Source organism: Pteropus medius, unplaced genomic scaffold (assembly GCF_902729225.1).
Source record: "Pteropus medius unplaced genomic scaffold, Ma_sr-lr_union100, whole genome shotgun sequence".
NCBI classification, from domain to species: domain Eukaryota; kingdom Metazoa; phylum Chordata; class Mammalia; order Chiroptera; family Pteropodidae; genus Pteropus; species Pteropus medius.
The window spans coordinates 21,167,164-21,185,365 of record NW_024349803.1 but is presented as its reverse complement, the minus strand read 5'-3'; the positions used below and the strand labels follow the sequence as shown (position 1 = coordinate 21,185,365).

General features: G+C 59.4%; 3 protein-coding genes across 8 annotated transcripts in view; 1 reads left to right on the top strand and 2 right to left on the bottom strand.

Annotated features, from left to right (window-relative positions):
• The first annotated feature begins 177 nt into the window (after window positions 1-177).
• IFRD2 (interferon related developmental regulator 2) lies at window positions 178-5,305 on the top strand. Of its 3 annotated transcripts, XM_039837830.1 has the most exons (12): window positions 182-488; window positions 2,388-2,507; window positions 2,594-2,678; window positions 2,786-2,910; window positions 2,992-3,149; window positions 3,312-3,362; window positions 3,447-3,625; window positions 3,713-3,818; window positions 4,130-4,267; window positions 4,355-4,483; window positions 4,563-4,658; window positions 4,778-5,305. In XM_039837830.1, exons 1-12 carry the CDS (start codon window positions 431-433, stop codon window positions 4,856-4,858), a joined length of 1,326 nt encoding a protein of 441 aa, XP_039693764.1. In that variant the 5' UTR covers window positions 182-430; the 3' UTR covers window positions 4,859-5,305. The 3 variants fall into 3 exon arrangements, with proteins under 3 accessions (XP_039693763.1, XP_039693764.1, XP_039693765.1); XM_039837829.1 differs by having other exon boundaries at window positions 178-488; window positions 4,563-5,301; XM_039837831.1 differs by lacking the exons at window positions 182-488; window positions 2,594-2,678 and having other exon boundaries at window positions 4,563-5,301.
• On the bottom strand, window positions 4,932-9,435 carry LSMEM2 (leucine rich single-pass membrane protein 2). The gene is made up of 3 exons (XM_039837860.1): window positions 6,443-9,435; window positions 6,175-6,360; window positions 4,932-5,964 (listed from the first exon to the last, which is right to left on the bottom strand). The coding sequence occupies exons 1-3, from the start codon at window positions 6,537-6,539 to the stop codon at window positions 5,831-5,833; spliced, it is 417 nt and encodes a 138-aa protein (XP_039693794.1). The 5' UTR covers window positions 6,540-9,435; the 3' UTR covers window positions 4,932-5,830.
• Window positions 9,436-9,723: 288 nt separating this feature from the next.
• Window positions 9,724-18,202, bottom strand: part of SEMA3B (semaphorin 3B) — an 11,372-nt gene continuing 2,893 nt past the window's right edge. For 3 of the 4 annotated variants that reach the window (XM_039837825.1, XM_039837827.1, XM_039837826.1), the window contains exons 2-18: window positions 16,642-16,825; window positions 15,752-15,909; window positions 15,551-15,613; window positions 15,022-15,141; window positions 14,849-14,942; window positions 14,521-14,640; window positions 13,510-13,655; window positions 13,298-13,409; window positions 13,116-13,185; window positions 12,896-13,040; window positions 12,352-12,571; window positions 12,001-12,092; window positions 11,886-11,927; window positions 11,491-11,648; window positions 11,349-11,404; window positions 11,119-11,258; window positions 9,724-10,587 (exon numbers count right to left, since the gene is read on the bottom strand). In XM_039837825.1, the coding sequence (XP_039693759.1) occupies window positions 10,186-10,587; window positions 11,119-11,258; window positions 11,349-11,404; window positions 11,491-11,648; window positions 11,886-11,927; window positions 12,001-12,092; window positions 12,352-12,571; window positions 12,896-13,040; window positions 13,116-13,185; window positions 13,298-13,409; window positions 13,510-13,655; window positions 14,521-14,640; window positions 14,849-14,942; window positions 15,022-15,141; window positions 15,551-15,613; window positions 15,752-15,909; window positions 16,642-16,750 (2,247 nt within the window). In that variant the 5' untranslated portion in view covers window positions 16,751-16,825 and the 3' untranslated portion in view covers window positions 9,724-10,185. Of the gene's footprint in view, window positions 10,588-11,118; window positions 11,259-11,348; window positions 11,405-11,490; window positions 11,649-11,885; window positions 11,928-12,000; window positions 12,093-12,351; window positions 12,572-12,895; window positions 13,041-13,115; window positions 13,186-13,297; window positions 13,410-13,509; window positions 13,656-14,520; window positions 14,641-14,848; window positions 14,943-15,021; window positions 15,142-15,266; window positions 15,410-15,550; window positions 15,614-15,751; window positions 15,910-16,641; window positions 16,826-18,202 lie in introns of those variants that run through there. The other variant, XM_039837828.1, reaches the window with a different exon arrangement.

Below are 18,202 nucleotides of genomic sequence, written 5' to 3'. Positions count from 1 at the left end.
GTTAACGACTGTGGAGGCGTACCCGTGGTGGGGGTGAGGGAGGACGCAGAGCATTGTGGGTATATAGTTCGCCTAGTGTCGTGGGCCTAAGGGTTGTGGGAGTAGACTACAATTCCCGAGGTGCTCTGCGCCCACCCGAAAGGCGGCAATCTGCGCGCGCAGCCCCTAGGGACTAGTAGTTTTGGCCGCGCGGCTGTGGGTCTGAACCGAATGACCAGGAACTCGCCTTCCCGGCGACCCGTCTAGCAGGGCGGGGCGCTTCCACCGGTTTGGCAGGGCGGGGCGCCTCGTGAAGATGGTGGCACGCGCGGCGTGTGGCTCCCGTCTTCTGCTCAAGTCTCATCTCAGCGCACCGGCCGGCGTCTCGCTGGTCTGGAGCCCCCGCCCGCCGGGTCCCTGACCCCACGCCCCCTCGTGCCCGATACCCGCAATGCCGCGTGCTCGTAAGGGCAGCGCACCCCGCAAGGGTGGCCAGCGCCGCGGAGGGGGTAAGTGGGGAGCACGGGACAACTGATGAGCGATGGGCCCCGCGTGGGGCCCTGCGTGGGGCCCTGTCGGTGTCCCCGAAGGTCCTGGGCGGAAATCTGTGCCGGGATCAGCGTGGCACGGTCTCCTGCAACTTCCCAGCTGTTCGCACGTGCTCCGGGAGACGGCTGCCACGTGTGCGCGCAAGTTGAGCGCGCTGCTTGCTGGTCAGGAAGGAGTCTGTGCTCCAGACCCTAACCCGGTACGCACCTCCCGGACTTGGTTTACCTGTTGCTCCTCCGCCCCAGTTACCTGCTGTGGTGGACAAACCCGCAGGACAGAGCAATTTCCCCAATTCCTGATCTTTTCCAAGACTGGACTGGAAGTTGTCGGGAGGCCTGGGGAGGAGAACTGAGGGAGGGGGCGATAGGGAAGCTGCAGGATTCTGACCTTGGCCGACCTGGCCCTAGAGGGTGGATGAGTGCCTTGGAGCCTGAGGTGGTCCCCATCTGCTTATCAGCGTCCACCAGGAGCCTGTCCTGGTGCATGCAGCAAACACATGTTTACTGGGCAGTGATGGGGTGGGTGCCTTGCTAGGCACAGCTCAGACCTTGCCACCACCCTAATGGGGCTTGGGTGGAGGACACCTAAGAGGGTAGTGACATTCCGTAAGGACTGGTGTTAAAGGACTAGTTCACTGAGTGGCGCCTGCCATAGACTTAGGAACCAAGGAAGCCTCAAGGTTGGGACTTCTGAGTGAGTCCTGAGAAGGTCAAGAGAAGAGCACAGTGGGAGGGGACAAGTTGTGCAGAGGCATGGTATCTGGAGGGACCATGACACAGTGGAGAAAATGAAGGAACCTGGGTGCTCCAGTTGGTAGAGTGGTGAGCAGAGACCTGAGTGAGTGTTGGACTTTGTCCCGCAGGCATATGGAGTTTATAGTTCCTGAGAAGTAGGGCCAGCTTGGTGACCAGAACCCATCTGGGTCTCTGCTTCAGCAGCTGCCCTGGCCAAAGCCAGCCCCTGGTCCTGAGCAGAACCCACACACAGGACTGCTCAGTTCTGCCGAGCCTGACATTCCCCTGTGTTCACCTATTTTCAGGGGCAGTCCACTTCCTGCCCTTCCTAGGGACAGGAGGAGCTCTTGTGTCCATCCACCCAGGGCTGAAAGCCTTGGATGGACCAAGGGAAGCTCAGAAGATAGTATGCTTGAAGGCAGGGGCACCCTCCCATATCCACTAGCAGCTGGGTTTCTGCTCCCAAGGCCGATGGGTGACCTGGTAAGCTCGTTGGTCCACAGAAGAGCCATAACTAGTCAGTTGTTAAAGTCATTGTCTTCATTTGCTCCACTCGAAAGAGGTGCTTTGGCATCTCTGTTTTGCAGAGAAACTGAGTCTTTGAAGGCTAAGTTCCTGACCTGGTTATGTCCCTGTTAAGATGTGGAGCTGGGATTTGAACCCTGAGTCTGACTGACCTTGTAATCTAAGTCCCTGACTCTTGCCTTGGCCATTTTGGGGCATAATCTGGGCTGGTAGCTGAGCTCCCCCAAGATCTTCCTGGATGTGCACCCACTCCGGGCTGGGCCACAGGCCCAGGTGGTACCTATGCAGCCCCTTCTGCCTCCACCTGGCTTGCAGTCTCCTCCTTAAAGCAGGCTCTGGTCTCAGGGAGGCTCTGTTTACTGTGCCTGCCAGATTTTCCTGGGCTGGGCCTAGTGCCCGGCAGGTAGACCTCGTTCCCTTTCTCCTACATGCTGGCTCAGTGTTTCCTGCAGCAGCCCCTGTGGCTCCCACCTCAGCCTTGGTTTTCTCATCTAGAGGTGGACAGCATTGTCTCTTGTGGGTTCATGAGGCTGGGTGAGGTAGCCCCAGCCATCACTCAGCAATGGAGGCAGGCCACGTTCCCCATTCCACCCTCCTCAGGTACCCGGAGCAGTACCCAAGTTGACTCAGGTTCCAGCGAGGATGAGGCAGCCAGTGAGGCCCGCAGCACCACCAGTGACTGCCCCAGCCTTCTTAGCACCGCGGCAGAGGACAGCCTTGGTGAGAGTGGGTGGGAGTTTGGCAGGGACTCGGTGGGGGCTCCATGGGCAAGGGCAAGAGGCAGGGCTGACCAGCTGGCCTTGCAGGGGGGGATGCCGTGGATGAGCAGGGCCAGCAGGAGGACCTTGAGGAGAAATTGAAGGAGTATGTGGACTGCCTCACAGACAAGAGGTACCCCTGACTGCCAGCCAGTCCCTACGCCCATGTCCCTGCTCCACCCATGCCAAATGTGATTCAGGTCGCGCTGGCTCACAGAACCCCTCTATTTTATCTCCTAGCACCAAGACACGGCAAGGCGCCCTTGAGAGCTTGCGCCTGGCCCTGGCTTCACGCCTACTGCCGGACTTCTTGACGGAGCGCCACCTCACCCTGGCCGATGCCTTGGAAAAGTGCCTCAAGAAAGGTTGGACCCAGGGCACGTGGGTGACCTGAACTGGCCAGGTGCTGACCTTTGTGCATGGCTGACTAAAAAGCATCCCTGCAGGGAAGGGCGAGGAACAGGCCCTGGCCGCCGCCATGCTAGGTCTGCTCTGTGTGCAGCTGGGCCCTGGACCCAAGGGTGAGGAGCTGTTCCACAGCCTGCAGCCCCTCCTGGTCTCCGTGCTCAGTGACAGCACAGCGAGCCCTGCTGCCCGGCTCCACGTGAGTGTTCCATGCTCTGTGACACCCTTCTGTCACTCAGCCCCTAAACAGAGAGGTGGGTTCCACCTGCCTCCAGCTTCCCCTACTCTGAGGGCGAGCCCTCGTGGCTAGGAACCCAAGCTCACTCTCTGACCATGACCTGGCTTTCCCTCTTCCCAACAGTGTGCTTCTGCTCTGGGCTTGGGCTGTTATGTAGCTGCTGCCGATGTCCAGGTAAGTGGCCTTTGGGCACAGGTAATAGAGCACCTAGGCCCTAGCTCTGTCCTGAGCCACTGTCCTGCCTCCCTGTGCTCCTAGGACCTGGTCTCTTGCCTCTCCTGCTTGGAAGGTGTTTTCAGCCGGGCTTGTGGTGTGGGTGGCTCCACAGCTCCTGTGGCTCCTACGAGCCTGCACGGCCTGTTCTGTGCTGCCCTGCAGGCCTGGGCATTGCTACTCACCATCTGCCCCAGCGCCCACATCAGCCACATCCTTGACAGGTAGGGATGACTGCCTCCTGGGTCTGGGAGGGGAAAGGCGAAGAGGCTCCCAATCCACAGACATAGCTCTGTTTGCCCCCTCCCCAGGCAGCTGCCCCGGCTGCCCCAGCTCTTGTCCAGCGAAAGTGTGAACCTGCGGATCGCTGCCGGCGAGACCATCGCACTGCTCTTTGAGCTTGCCCGGGACCTTGAGGTGTGAGGGGGGGGTGCCCGCTGACACCACCTGCCTATCCCAGGCTGGATGAAGGGGATACCACAGAAAGCAAGACCCTTAGGTCACTGGAGAGCGGAAGTAGCCCCAACACAGACTCACGTGCTAGGGGCCGTGTAGGGGTTCTCTGAGCAGGGGTGTCCAGCCTAGGCAGGGGCCAAGAAGGGATTCAGGGGGGCCGGGCAGAGAAGAAAAAGACTTCCTCAGTGAAAGGAAGGGTTTGGAGAACCCCACGTTGAAAGCCAACCGAGCTCAGGCTTCTGCTCACACATCCTTCGTCGCTCCCACTGCAGGAGGACTTTGTTTACGAGGACATGGACGCCCTCTGCAGTGCCCTGCGCACTCTGGCCACCGACAGCAACAAGTACCGCGCCAAAGCTGACCGCCGGCGCCAGCGTTCTACTTTCCGTGCCGTGCTGCACTCTGTCGAGGTGCGTGTGAGAATGTGTGTGTCCTGGCAGGAGTGCATTCCCGGGCACAGTGCCAAGCCCAGTCCTGCGGGCCCCTCTACCCTGCAGGGCAGTGAGTGTGAGGAAGAAACAGTCCGCTTCGGCCTCGAAGTGCTCTACGTGGACAGCTGGGCTCGGCGCCGGGTCTACGCCGCCTTCAAGGACGCGCTGGGGTCGGGCATGCACCACCACCTCCAGGTGGGAAGGCCAGCAGGGAGGGGCCACCCAGCTTGTCTGCCTGGAACTGGCCTGAGCTCACCGCTGTCTCTGCCCCCAGAACAATGAGCTGCTTCGTGACATCTTTGGCCTGGGCCCTGTGCTAGTGCTAGATGCCGCTGCCCTGAAGGCCTGCAAGATCTCGCGTTTTGAGAAGGTTCGCACCCTTGGGCACCCTCCATCCCCACCTCCTGGAGCTCTGCAGGGGCTAGAGGAGAAGCCCTGGGCCTCCCCCTCCCCAGCTCACCAGATCATCACTCTTTGCCCCCACTTCAGCACCTGTACAATGCTTCTGCCTTCAAAGCGCGGACCAAGGCACGCAGCCGCATGCGAGACAAGCGGGCGGACATCCTGTGAGCCAGGACCAGCTGAGGTGGAGACTGTCCACACCATTGCCCGTATTTTTAACAGAAGACAGTGCAACAACTGGTCCTTGCCAGAAATTGTCGCTTTATTTTCTTAATGACAAAACCAAAAGCAGACATAGGGGTGGGTGGCTGGAGGCCGGGTCACTTGGGATCCTGGCCCTTTGCCCCTGCACTCAGCCCTGTGGCCTCTTCCTGCCGTCTCAGGCCAAGGCGGATGTGCGCCTGTCCCAGGGCTGTGGGGCAGGCAGTAGGAGGGCTGTCCCTTTATCTCCTTTCTCTGACCTGTTCCCCTGGGATGAACCACTTCCTTGGGGGGGCGGTTGGCATCTGGACAGATGCCACCACAACAGGTGGGAAGGTCAGGCTGCCTGGAATGGATTTATGTGATTTTTAAAGATTATTAGAGATAATTAAACTGAATGCTCAGCCTTCTGTGGCCCTGGCTCCTGGGTGTTTCTGCCGGCCCGCCCTCCCCCTCCACTACTCCAGGCTTGGGCCCAGCTGGGTCTCTCCTCCATCTCATCTTTGCCCTCCGAGAGTCTCTGTTCAGATGGCCCTCTTCCTCCTACTCAGAGCTCAGCCTGTCTTGAGAGCTGAAGCTGGACCCCCACCAGGAGGCCTGGCAGAGTTTGGGTGACTGGGGTAGGGGCAGCTATTTCTAGACTTCTGAACCTGCTATCTGGGGGAGGCTAGAAAGTGCTGATAGGCCACAGCAGGAACCAGGAGGCTGTATTGCTTCCTCTGACCTTAGGCCACCCAGAGCAGGGTCTTGGCACCAGAAGCCTTGGCTAGGCTTGGCCCGAACAAGCCAGGAGAGGCGGGTAGCTGTGGGGCCAGATCAGACTCTTACAGAATGTTTACTGAGGAAGGAGAGTGGTACAGCAGTGGGAGAGGAGAAGCCTGCCAATGGCCACTTTATCCCCCTACACACACACCCCAGACCCCAGGTCCAAGTGACATCTCAGCTGGGTGCTCGGGCCTCACTGGAGTTGAGCCTGCGCAGCTGGCTGAGGCTGGCCAGCCGGAGTTTGAGAAGCATCTCCTCCTGTGTGCGCAGTGTGTGCGCCAGCGTGCGTAGGGATTCACTCTGCAGCACTGCGGACAGGCAGGCAGGATGGAGGATTATCAGACCCGTGCCACCCCCACAACTACACCCACCCAGCCCAGTGCCCGAGGGTGCCGAGAACCCCTACCCCCACCCTTCACTGCCTCAGCCTCTGCAACTGCTTCCTCCAACCACACAGAAGAGCCTCCTGGTCCCCCTTCCATGCCCTTGGTTCCCACTGGTTTCTTGTGCCTCCATACCGCTCAGGTAGACGGCCAGGACGGCAAGCACCAGGCAGGTGAACACCAGCAGTGTGAGTAGCAGCAGGAAGCCCCCTCGGCTGTGCATGGGGCTGCAGCCGCACTGGGCACACAGTGATGGTGGCAGGATGCCCAGCAGCTCGTCCCATGGCTGTGCCTCCTCGGCCAAGGAGGGGCGCAGCGAGCCTGCAGGGTGAATGGGCCATCGAGGGCAGTGGGTGTACTTTCCTCTCCCAGTAGCTGTGTCTTGTTCCCCTACCTGGCTTACCTCCACTGTGTAGGTCACTGATGGACTCCACGTGGTGCAGGTGCACCTCTTGCACGTGGTTGGGGGCCAGCGATGCCCTGTTCCTCGGGCTCAGCATCGGTGCCGTGGTGTCTGCTGGAGCAGCATGTGGCTGATTGAGGCAGCGGGTCACCCCCTCTCTTCTAGATGGCTTCTAGAGGCAGCGGGGGCTCAGAGGAGATGGGGACAGGACTAAAGGGCATGGGGCTCCTAAGCCCCTAAAACCAACTCAGGAACGAATCTTGATTTTGGAACCAAGATGACCCTGGAACCCTATAGGCCCATTACACCCACAATAGCGGGAGGTGCCCTTGACTTGTTCACGTTTGTTTCCTTCCAAGCACCTCAGAGACTTTCAGGTATTCCTCTGTCTGCTGATTTCTAGAGAATTTATCAGCCTTGGAGGAATAACTCGCAGTGCTTGAAGTTCATTCCTGCCTCTTCTGCTATCGGTTTTCCCTGGGAATTAGCCATCAGGCCAGCCCCAGAGCCTCGTGTTCTGGTCCCCAGCAGAAGCAGCGCCACGCTTGCTGACGGTGCCTTTCTCTCCTGGCATTGGCTCTGTGTTCTTTAACATACTCAGCGTGATTATGCTGTCCTGCTGTGAACCCTGCTGTTTTCACTCAAAATCAAGACAGGAGACCCGCCTTTGCTATCAGACTTTCACAGGCCTCTGAGGTCTTCAGGGCATTTAGGTTGTTTCCAGTTCCCTTTGAAAATGCATAACCCCTAGAAAAGGATGTGCATTGCTGAGTATGAAATATCTGTTTCCCAACAGTTAATAAGAACAAATTCCAGAAGCAGAATTACTGGGTCAAAAAGCAGGGACTTTTTTAAACCTATCCTCAAATTGTCTGCCACAATGGCTACCCCCAGCTCCCAAAAGAGTACAACATTGCCACCATTAGGCATCTCCATTAAAAAAAGGTTTTATATATATATATATATATATACGTTTGCACACATATATTTGGTACGTTGAGAGATGAGAAAAGGCCTTTTTGACCCAATATGTGGCTTTCTAATTATCCATTCACAACCTCTGACCAGTTAGTGTTTATTTTGTGATTTCTGAAAATTTTATTTTCTTCCGGTCTTTGACATTTTTTAAAAATCTTGTCTCCTTAAGATCCCCAGATGCCCAGCTAGAAGCTAGATCACAAAGTGGGACATTTCCTGATAGAGGGAAGGGTGAGTAGACTCTCTGGGTCTATCACTTTCTGAACAGTAACTCAACCTTCATGATTTGCCTGAAACTGCCCCCTGACGTGCTCAAAAGTAAGTACAACAAAAACAGATGCTGCCAGTTATTACGTCTGGGCGGTGTGTTGGGAGTGATATTAAATCCCGTCTTTGGCTGTGCTTTCCTACATTTTCTAAATCGAACTCGGGTTGTTCGTTACTAAGAAAAACTCGGTAAATCATTAAGACCTCAAAAGGAGGTAACACCTCCTCCAACTCAGGGTTGGGCCCCTCCCATCCAGTGTAAAATATTGAAAATGTGGTGATGGGGGATGGGGTGGGGAGGGTGGATAGTTGAAAGCAACCAGAACCCTATCCACTCCCAGTCCCTTGGTCATGTGCCCAAATGCTTCCTGGAAGCAGTGGCCCACTCCTGATCTCGGCCTCTTCCCCGAAGGAAGGAAGCGCTGAACTGGCCAGGCCTCTGACCCATCCACACCCCCTGGGGCACAGCCTATAGCTGCCCCTCCCCCAACTGGGTAGCTCCCTCCATCCTTTCTGTCTCTAGCAGAGGAAACAGGCAGGTGAGGTGAGGAGGGGTTCCAGCATGATAGGCCTTCCTCCATGCACGGGGGGCAGGTCCCATTACTTGAACTGGGACATGGTAACTGATGACTAGTTAGGAAGTGAGGTCAGTGGGACAGGGGACAGGGTCATAATTCTGGGGCCTTGCCTCCCCTCAGTTATCTCCTACCTTCTTGAGTCTCCTCGGGCATGATGTGGGTAGTCAGTCAGGGGGCCTGATGTCGGCTCCCGGGAGCAGGACAGGATGGAGGCAGCAATGGTTTCTCTGAGAGCCTGGGGAACGCCTGGCCACCTCCCAGCCTGGGCCTAAAATAGGCCTGAGCTCAGCCCACTGGGCTATATTTAGAGGAGACAGCTCTCAGCCATGCGAAGGGGCAGAGTGACCCACGTGGGCTAGCGTGGACTATCGACCCAGTGATGGAGTGCAGGCAAGAGCATATCTCCCCTAGCGCATGTGCCTCGGGGCTTTCCTGGGGAGCCCTGCCACACCGATATACACATGGACCTCCGTGTCTTCATTCAGACAAGCCATGCTAGGTGAACCTCCAGCAATACCCCACATGGCAGCCAAGACATGCAAGGGGGTCCTGTGCATCGCCACTCCTCCACTCCACAAGACCCCCAACTCACAGCTGGGTTCCTTTCTCCAAGCAAATGTGGGAGAAGCACCCACCACTTTGTGACCTGCTGCCAAAGTTGAGTGAGAGTGATGGACAACTGGAACGCAGTGCCACGAGGGCTTAGAGAGCCCTAAAAGGAGGCAGGCACCCTCATACATGCGAGCACCCGTGCTGGTCAGTGGAAGGCTGGTACTTCTATTACTAAGCCTGTGACCTTGTGTAAAGGACTGCCCCCTCTCTAACCTCAGTTTTTTCATCTGTAAATTAGAATAACAATGGTTCCTCCTTGGCATAGTACAGATGAGAATGGAAATACAACCATGTGTCTGAAGCACTCAGCTCAATGCACATAGATCACACCAGGTCGTGTAAGGATGGATGCATGGCACCACTTATCCTTACCGGAGGGAGTGGTCCAGCTTAGGGCCCACCCTCTGCAGTTAGACTTCCATGTCCCTTCTTCCCAAATGGGACAAAGCAAGACAGTGGGGCTCTGCTTCTTAAAACATCCCAAATCCATTACTCCACTTAGACTAGCCTCCTTGATGTTCCTCAAACACTGCCAGCTTGTGCCCACCTCAGGGCCCTTGCACTGGCTCCTCCCTCCTGCAATGCTCTGCCTCCAAATAGTCCCCATGCCTGGCTCCTTGTCATCTAGCTCAAATGTCACCCCTTCAGTGAGGCCTTCTGCCCACATTCTTTTCTATATAATCCAATTTGATTCATAGCACTTAGCCCAGAAATTATATTATTCAGAATGTCTGTGCATGTCAGTATCCCCACAGGCCCTGCAGGATCCATGTCAGTCGCCATGGCATCCTTAGAAGAAACTGAGGTCCTGAGAGTGCTAGAAGGTGTTCAAGGCCATACAGCAAGACCTAGGACCAGCAGTTGTCAGTTGGGCCCATTCCGGCTTCAGCTGATAACGTGTTTATTGCATTAGTACAGTCGGCCTGCCCCACCCCACCCTACCAGCCCAGCCTGTCACAGCTTTCTGCTTATTGCCCAAGGAGGAGGTCCTTCTCCCAGGATGGGCACTCCGAGCACCTCCCCCTCCCAAGTTGTTGCTCTGAAGCCCTGCTTCTCTGCCTCCTCCCAACCAGCCAGACCCTGTGCCTGGCCTGGGCCGCCCCTCCCGGGGCTACATTCAAGGGTTATCCTCTGTTAATAAATAAGCCGGGCGCGGCTGCCCCAAGTCCAGAGCCTCTGTCGGTGTCTCGGTTGGCCGGGGACCGCAGTAGGCCCGCCCCCTAGCTGCTGTCCGTCTCCCAGGGTCTGTCCGCCCCCTCTCCCGCCAGTCGTCTCATCACCCCAGTCCCCGGCGTGGGGACGGCCGAGTCACCAGTGGGCTATGCTGCGCGGCCCCCGCTCAGCGCGCGGCTCTGGGGCGTGCGTCCTCCGGTTGCGACCCTTCCTCCGCGACTCAGGGGGCTGTGGGTGCGCCGCAGGTTGCGGTCGACACATTCGCAGGGAGCTGGCGCCACCGCCACCCGGCTCCACCAGCTGCAGGAAGTCTCGGTACCAGAGCTTGGGGCCTGGCGGCGCGACGGGCGCAGCCTCCTCGGTTCGGGCCAGCCTTTCCGCCTGCGCAGCACTCAGCACATGCAGCGCCAGACGACGCAGCGGCTGCGAAAAGCCCTGCTCCACGGCTGCGCACAGGTACGCGCCCGAGTCCCCGCGTCGCAGACCGCGCAGCAGCAGCCCCCGCGTGGTGCGCTCGGCGCGCTCCTCGGCCGGCACCTGCGGGCGGGGCGAGCGTGAAGCGGTGCAGCAGGGTCGGGAACACAGCTCCCAGGCCCCAGCGTGGGACAGGAGAGGCAAGGGTCAATGGTGGCCTAGCAGGAGCGGCAAAGGTGCGCGCGCAGCCGCACGTTGGAAGGTTGGGTGCGAGGGGCCAGATGGTCTTCAAGTGGAAACCCGAACGGGGCGAGGTTCACCTGAATGCGAGGGGCGGGTCAGGTCCCTCAAGGGGCGGGGCGAGGGAGGGGTTTCTCTTGGGTGGGCGCGCGCGCGCGTGTCTCTGTGTGTGCGTGTTGCGGAAGGGCAATTCAGGAGACCTAGTTAGCCGGAACCGGACTTCTCCAGGATGTGGCGTACAGGTAAGGGACCAAATAGGACGTAAAAGGTCAGGGCGGGCGAAACCTCACTGGGTGTGGCTAGACCTCTAATGTGGGGAGCAGGCCAGGGCCTCATTAGTCAGGGCGGGGCCTCTCCTAGATGTAGGGGACAGGACAAGGGCCTGGTTGGGAGAGCTCCCCCACCCAGGCTCACCGGGGTGCCAACTCCCTCCCCAGCGCGCTGGAAGGTCCACTCCACGTGTGCCTGCAGCGAGCGGGGCTCACACTCCAGGAAGGCGCTGCCGCCCTCCACACCGAACACCTTCCGCTCCAGTAGCGCGGGATGGGACGAGTCTAGGGGCAAGAAAAATGTCAGATTTAGGCCGGGCAGGCGTGGTGGGGTGTCTTCAAAGGCTGAGAGGTGGGGGCAGCTGGGGCACTCACCTCCAGAGCACAATGTACTGGGGTCGCCGTTCTTTATGTCTTGCCGCCGGAACCGCCTGGGCGGGGGACATTGCAGCCTCCGTAAGCCCATCTTCTTTTAACCAGGGACTCCCTCCCAGGGGCCCGCCCTGACCCTGCCCACCTCTTGGCACTGGGCTGGAAGCGTGTGCACGCGGCTCCGTCCCAGGCGCAGTAGGGGTCACGCGCAAGGCAGCATTCGGCGCAGGCGTGGCCATGGGCAGCACAGCGGTGCAGTGGGATCTGGGCCACCGCGCTCCGTGAAGCTACGTACAGCTGGTGCTAGAGGGCATGAGGGGCTCCGGGCTGACCGAAGGTGGCCCTGTGCCCACCTCCCATTGGTCAGAGATCCCTTCCCCACTTAACATATGGGAACACTGAGGTCTCAGGTCACACAGTCTAGTGAAGGCAGAGCCTATACTCAAACCCCGGGCTTCATACCACCAAGGGAGACATGGGGGTGGGAGTGCCTGGGCACCCTCTTGGTCCAGTCCACTCCTAAGACTTTTTGTCACTTACCCTCTTGGAGGAGATTTGCATGCTGGTGACAGCGGCAGAATCCTGAGAGAGAAGGGGCGCTGGGATCAGGGCCGAGCAGAGTGGGGGACTCCAAGTGCTGGGGGCTAGGCCTCACCTCAAACACGTGCAGCTCCTCCAGGAGCAGCCCCTCGGTGTTAGGCCTGCCACCCTTGGGGACTGAGATCACCTTCAGCACTGTGCCAACATCTGCAGGGATGAGAAGGGGTGAGTGACTCTTCGTGTTCCCTGACAGCTAGGGCCGGGGGTCTTCACTTCAGAGGCCTCCACCCTCAGCATGGTTGGGTCGGTGGAAAATGTGGGTCAGATCAATCAGAGCAGCATCCAGAAGGAGGTAGGGGCACAGCCCAGGCAAAGGCCCGGAGAGGGGGCTGAACAAGAGGAACTTGCACTAAGAGGCTAAAGGGCCCAGACTGGGTCTGGTGGGTGGTCACGGCAGGACCCTGACCTGTGCCGATGAAGAGGACGTCATAGTGTCCGTCAGCAGCTGCTACACGGTCTGCGGCAATCTGGGTAAAGGTGTACCCAGCACCCACTTGTAGGAAGAGAGGGCGCCCCCCCATGGGCAGGACGGAATTGTACATGAGGGGGTGGTTCCGGGCAAACTGGATGACGTCATCAGGAAAGTCCTTGGTGGAACTGAAGGTGCCAAAGGTCTTGCTGGGGCACTGGTGGGTGGGAGGGAAGCAAGACGGGGATGTGGGTGCGTGGGCCTTGTGGGCAGCTCTCCACAAGAAGCCTCTAGGGACCTGAAGAGTGTGTGTGTGTGTGTGTGTGTGTGTGTAGACAGAGCCCTGCCCTGGGAATCTGAGAGGAGACCCTGTCTTGACCTTTGAGGAGGAAGCGTGGCCTTCCCCTGAGGAGCCCTGTCTGATGGTGATGTCTTTTTCACCCATAACAAAAGAAACCACATTTACCAAAAAGACCTGAGGCCAAGTTCTCCACCCCTGAGGCTTCCAGGGGGTTGTGGTGGGGGTTTCTGGGCTACATACCACTCCAGGCCGGGGGTAGGGGACGCGGCCCTGGTAGGACACCCACTGGTGCACGGGCCCCTCCTTGTGCGCAAAGGGTCCCAGGAAGGCCCGGCGCACGTCATTCATGCTGTACACACACACTGCGGAGCCCTGGAAGATGCCACTGCAGGCGAAGACATGAGTGAGTGACATGCCTAGCAGAACCCAGCCAGCCCCACAGAGCCACCTCCCACCTCACCTGGAAGTGGAGAAGACAGCGTAGAGCAGCGGGGTCCAGCGGTCCCTGGAGGACAGCAGGAACACGTCCTCTGTGGGGAAGGGGCCTAGTTGGAGGAGGCCGCACAGCCCCACAGGTGGGCCAGGCTCCAAGGTCTGTGCCTCTGCACTCCCCTCTCCCCATCCTCCACCCCTGGCACTCACGGAGCTGGTCAAAGTGTGTGTCGCCCTCCACGCCAGGCACAGAGCACACCAACCGTGCCTTCAGAAATGTGGTCCACTTGTTGACCAGGCTGCGCTGGCCGCCCACGTCGTTCTACGAGGTCAATCAGAGAGGATGAGGAGCAAGGCCTTGATGGGCAAAGGAGCGGGGCGGTGGGGGCAGGGTCAACAGATGTGGCCCAGGGGCTCCTCACCCGGCAGATCTGGCCAACTCGGGACACTGTCAGGCGTCCCAGTGCTGGTGCAGCTTCCACCGCCAACTCACGGAAGAAGAAGTAGATCTTATCATCATCTGGGTTCTCACTCTCGGGAATCCAAAAGACCTTGACGAACTTGGGCTCTGGGCACAGTAGGAGGCGTGGGGTCAGTGAGGTCGAGGTCCTGGCCCTGCCCCCCGCTATAAGACTCACATGATGCCTCCCCTTCCTCACACAATAGCCTGTGGGACAGTATCTGATTACCCAGCCTCTAGGACCAAATTTAGATGGCACTCCATGTGAAAACTCCAAAGGATCAGGACCTGCGAGTCAAGGAGCAGCCACGAGAGGGCAGCAGAGACCGTGGCTACTGGGGCACGAAGGACGGGGGACCGCCCCCACTATTGGCAGCCCTCTCACCTTGCTGCGGACAGTTCGCCAGGCCAGTGGGCAAAGAAAGGAGGGAGATGGGGTATCTGGTTTTACCTTCGCTCAAGAATCTTGCTCTCTAGCAGGAAGCAGATGCCTCTGCTCCTCAGTTTCAAAATCTCTGCTGGGTCCCATCACTCTTAGAATAAACTACCTTGGCCCCTAACAGTCCAGGCCCCTTCTCATTGCTCCCTTCATGAATCTGTTCCTGTGCTTGTTCCCGCCCCAGGGCCTTCGCACTCATTATTTCTTCTGCCGGGAATGCTCTCCCTCAGCTCTGCTGTGCTTCGGGAATTAGCTCACCCCTCTCCGCAGCAGAGTAGCCTCCTTTCCCCAGCCCTCCCACTGCCACTTCCCCTTCCTCTCAGTCCACTGGAATTGATGTTATCATGTATTTGTTAGGTCTGAACTCAAGGAGGGCATGGGCCATACCTGTCTCATCCCAGTGCCTAGCGCAGGCCCTGCCACATGGTAGTGCTTGGTGAGACCTGGCTGCACCCGCTGCTCAATTCCGTAACGCACCTTACTCAGCACCTGCCCTGCTGAGCAGAACGGCCCCCAGCCCCACCAGCCTTTCACCGTTGAGCCAGCGGGAGTCGTGTGGCTCTGTTCGGAGACTCGGACGCTGGCCCAGGCTGCGGAAGATGGTGAAGTCCCGGCCCATGAGGTCTGCGGCCACCCCTGAGTACAGCTCTTCCCCTGCAGACAGGGCAAGGGCTGCTCGGCCAAGCTGAAGGCTCTCAGCGGGGCGGAGGGAGGGGGACTGTGGAGCTCTGCGGGCTCTTGAAAAGTCAACGAGGCTGTGGAGGATCCCTGGGGCTCCAGGGAGGGTCTCGGGACTTTGTGAGGTTCTAGAGCCTCTGCGGGGGTCCAGGAGTTCTGCCGGGGCCCCAGCCTTCGGACTCACCCACCAGCACGGAGGCAGCTCGGTGCCTGGGGTCATAAGGACTCTTGCCCTTGCCGTCCTCCAGCCCTCGCAGGCCCAGGCGGAGCACGGGCTCCTGGGAGGTGGGGGAAGTCATGACTGCCGGTCCCCTCCCTGCTCTCCCAGCCTCCCGCTCTGCCTGGATCTGGCCTTACCTCCAGCCGGTGGCCCACCTCCACAAACGCACAGGTTGGGTGGAAGGCCCCTGTGCCACAGGCCAGCAGGTGGGTACGGTTGTAAGCATGCAGCAGCTTCACGAAGTTCATGCACTCGGTCTAGTGGGCAGGCAGGGGCGGGGACGATGAGGCCTCCCCCAGGGAGGCGGCCTAAAGGGGTCTCAGCCCGCCAGTGGCACCCCCGCTCCTCCCTTTCTTCCGCATCAGCTCAAGCAAGTACCCACATGGGCTCCTGGGATCTGGGTGCCGTTGGTGACCAGCCCGGCCTACCTCTCACCAGGACGGGTGCATGGGGAAGCAGAGGCCTACATCGATTGCCCCTTGTGACTCACAGGCCCCCAAGAAGAGTCACGTGAGCCCCGACCCTGACTCATTACCTCCAGACTTCAGCCACCCCAGCCCCCCCCTGCCCCCATCCCGCCAGAACAGGCAGGCCTCTGTTTTAGCACTGCCCTGTCTAGAGGGTGAGGGGCTGACCCTCCCGGCTCCCCCCGCAGCCAACACTCACAGCGATGTCCTTCCCCGCCCAGTTGCACTCCTCTCGCCATTCCACGGGGGCCGGCCAGGCCAGCTACGGGAGAGCGGGGCGCGGGGCGGGGGAGCGGGTCAGGACCGCAGATGCTCTCTGTGCTAAGGATGTTCACCCAGGGGCCCCATCCCCGTGGGGCTCTCCAGGCCATGTTCCCCTGAGGCTGCGGGTCTCTGGCACCTTCTTGGCTCGCTTGCTGATGTTGTCCAGGCTGAGGGAGGCCAGGTGGTTCTCGGCACCCACAAACAGGCGTCCACGCTCCTCATCCACCAGCAACGCTTCGTAGCAGCAGGTCCTCGCTAGCCTGAAGGTCCGGAGACCATGCCGGGCCTGGAGCTCTGCGGGGAGGGGGCGCTACTGAAGATTTGCCACCAGAAGCTTCTCCTGGGCCCTGCCTGTTGCCTCCCTCACAGGCCAAGGTCGTACATGTGACCTGGCCCACACACATGTGAATTAACACATATGTGAGTTTATATTCGTAAAGGCGGGCCCACCCAGGTTCGAAGCTTCCAGGGTGGGCAGCGCAGCCACCCACCCCCCCAAGGGGAAGGCAGGTTGAGCTCCTCAGGCATGCTTGGACAAGCAGTGTCTCCAGGCAGGCACACTGGAGGGCAGGGTTCTGGGGGAGGCTGGGCATGTAAGGAAAGCGGAAACCCCAACCCCCAAATCAGGCTGAGGGTTCTCTGCCGCCCTGCCGCCAGCCTGAGCTGTGTGATGCCGCTGCCTAGTGCCCACCCTCCTGTGTAGGGGGTGTAGGAAGGGGGTTCTAATGGCCCCCACGCCTCAACTTCCCTGGGGGTAGGGGATGGAACAGAGGCAGGATCTGTTGCCATAGGGACAGAAGGGGTCCTTCTGAGAAAGCATGAGGAGAATGTGGAGGAGCATGTGGACAGAGGGGCTGGAGACTGAGGCCAGGACAGGGTTAACTGGAGATGGCTTAAGAGTGCTCCCAGTCCAAACCAGTTCAGGAGGTACACACGGGCGACAGCAAACACGGTGCCCCCTACCCACACCGGGCCGCTTTTCTGTCCACCCTGAGCTGGGCCCTCCCGCCTGCCAGGTGCACCTACCTTGGAAGGAGAGGCGAAGGCGTGGGGGGCTGGGGGAGGCACCCCCCAGCACTGCTGTGTAGAGCAGGACCAGGCCCAGGATCATGGCGACGTCCTCAGCCCGCCCCATCCCGGCTCAGGGCGCTCAGGGTTCAGCAGGCATGTGTGGAGGAGCCTTGAGCCGCCCTGGACTCTGCCCCGGAATCTGGAAGAGAGAAGACGTGCAGTGAGGGCAAGGGGGGGAGACTAGGGGGGGAGTCCCCAGAGATCAAATTACAGCCCCTAGGGGAAAGAGGCTGGGGGGTCGCATTCTACTTCCGAGCCCTGCCTGGCCATAATCACAGACACACCCACGCTGGGCACACCCTCAGGGTCACCCCCACACTGGCAGGCACCCGCCCCACCACGTCACCCTCCTCAGTGACCCGCCCTCCCGTATACACACAGACATTAATTCACACACTCTGTGTGCCTATTTCATGCCAGCCTGGGACTCGGGCTGGGGACACTGGGGGAAACAGACACTGTCCCCCACTCATGCAGAAGTGGGCAGAGTGCCAACAAGGACTCACATTAGTGCATTTTAGAGGTCAAAACAAGTGGGTCATGGGAGTGAGAGCAACAGGAGGGGGTCACGTCTCCGGAGGTGGCTGTGTACCCACAGGCCCACAGACAGACAGAGGCACCTTTGGGGCTGGAGCCAATGGTGTGACGCCTGTGAGCGTGAATGTTTCTGAGGGTCCCTTTGTGTGTCTGTATGGCACATGTGCGTGTTTAGTGTATACATGTCTGTGTGAGGCCATCTGGCGTGTGTTTATTACACATGTAGACATGTGGCACACATGCACCCACACGGATGGCGTTATCCGTATATCTGTGTAGTGTGTATGTCTTTGTGGTGTGCACGGTGTGCACGTCTATGTGTGTCACGAGGTGTGCACCTGCAGATGTGCGTGCACAGGTGAGTGTATGCGTGCGTCTGGACATGCAGGAGCAAAACCAACTGCAGTGTCAATCACTGCCTTCGACCCATTTTCCAGAGGGAGAAGTGCTGCCCAGGAGACCAGGGGCTGCTCCCACTCAGCTCCAACAGCCCCAGCTGGAGCTGGCCTCTCTCTCTCTCTCCACACCCCAGCGGGTGGAAGGAGCTGATCACACATAGAAATTCTGTGAACTGACTTCAGACCCAAGAGAAATCAAGTGGGAAGAGCCAAGGGCCTGAGGCAGCCTCTCCCCTAGCTGGGGGAGCTGCCCTTCTCCCGCCCTGGGCCTTTCCCACCCTTGCCCTCGCCCTCAGGTTTCCCCATCATTGAGCCCCTCCATCTCTCTGAGCCAGAGCCCTTCCCTGGACCCCTCAGAAGGAGCCAGGCTCTGGCTGCAATGCCCACCGTCCTTGCCAGAGGCTGGCTGGGCAGGTGCTGGGCACAGGAGCCCTGGTGTGGGGCAAGGTCCTGGGGTGCAATGAAGCAAGGGGCACAGAGGCTGAGGCGCGTTCCGGACGGCTCCCCCCAAGCCCCTGCCCAGCTCCGCAGCTCCCAGCCCCCTCCCATGCTAGGACTCCCACCTCCCTCCTCCCCTCCCG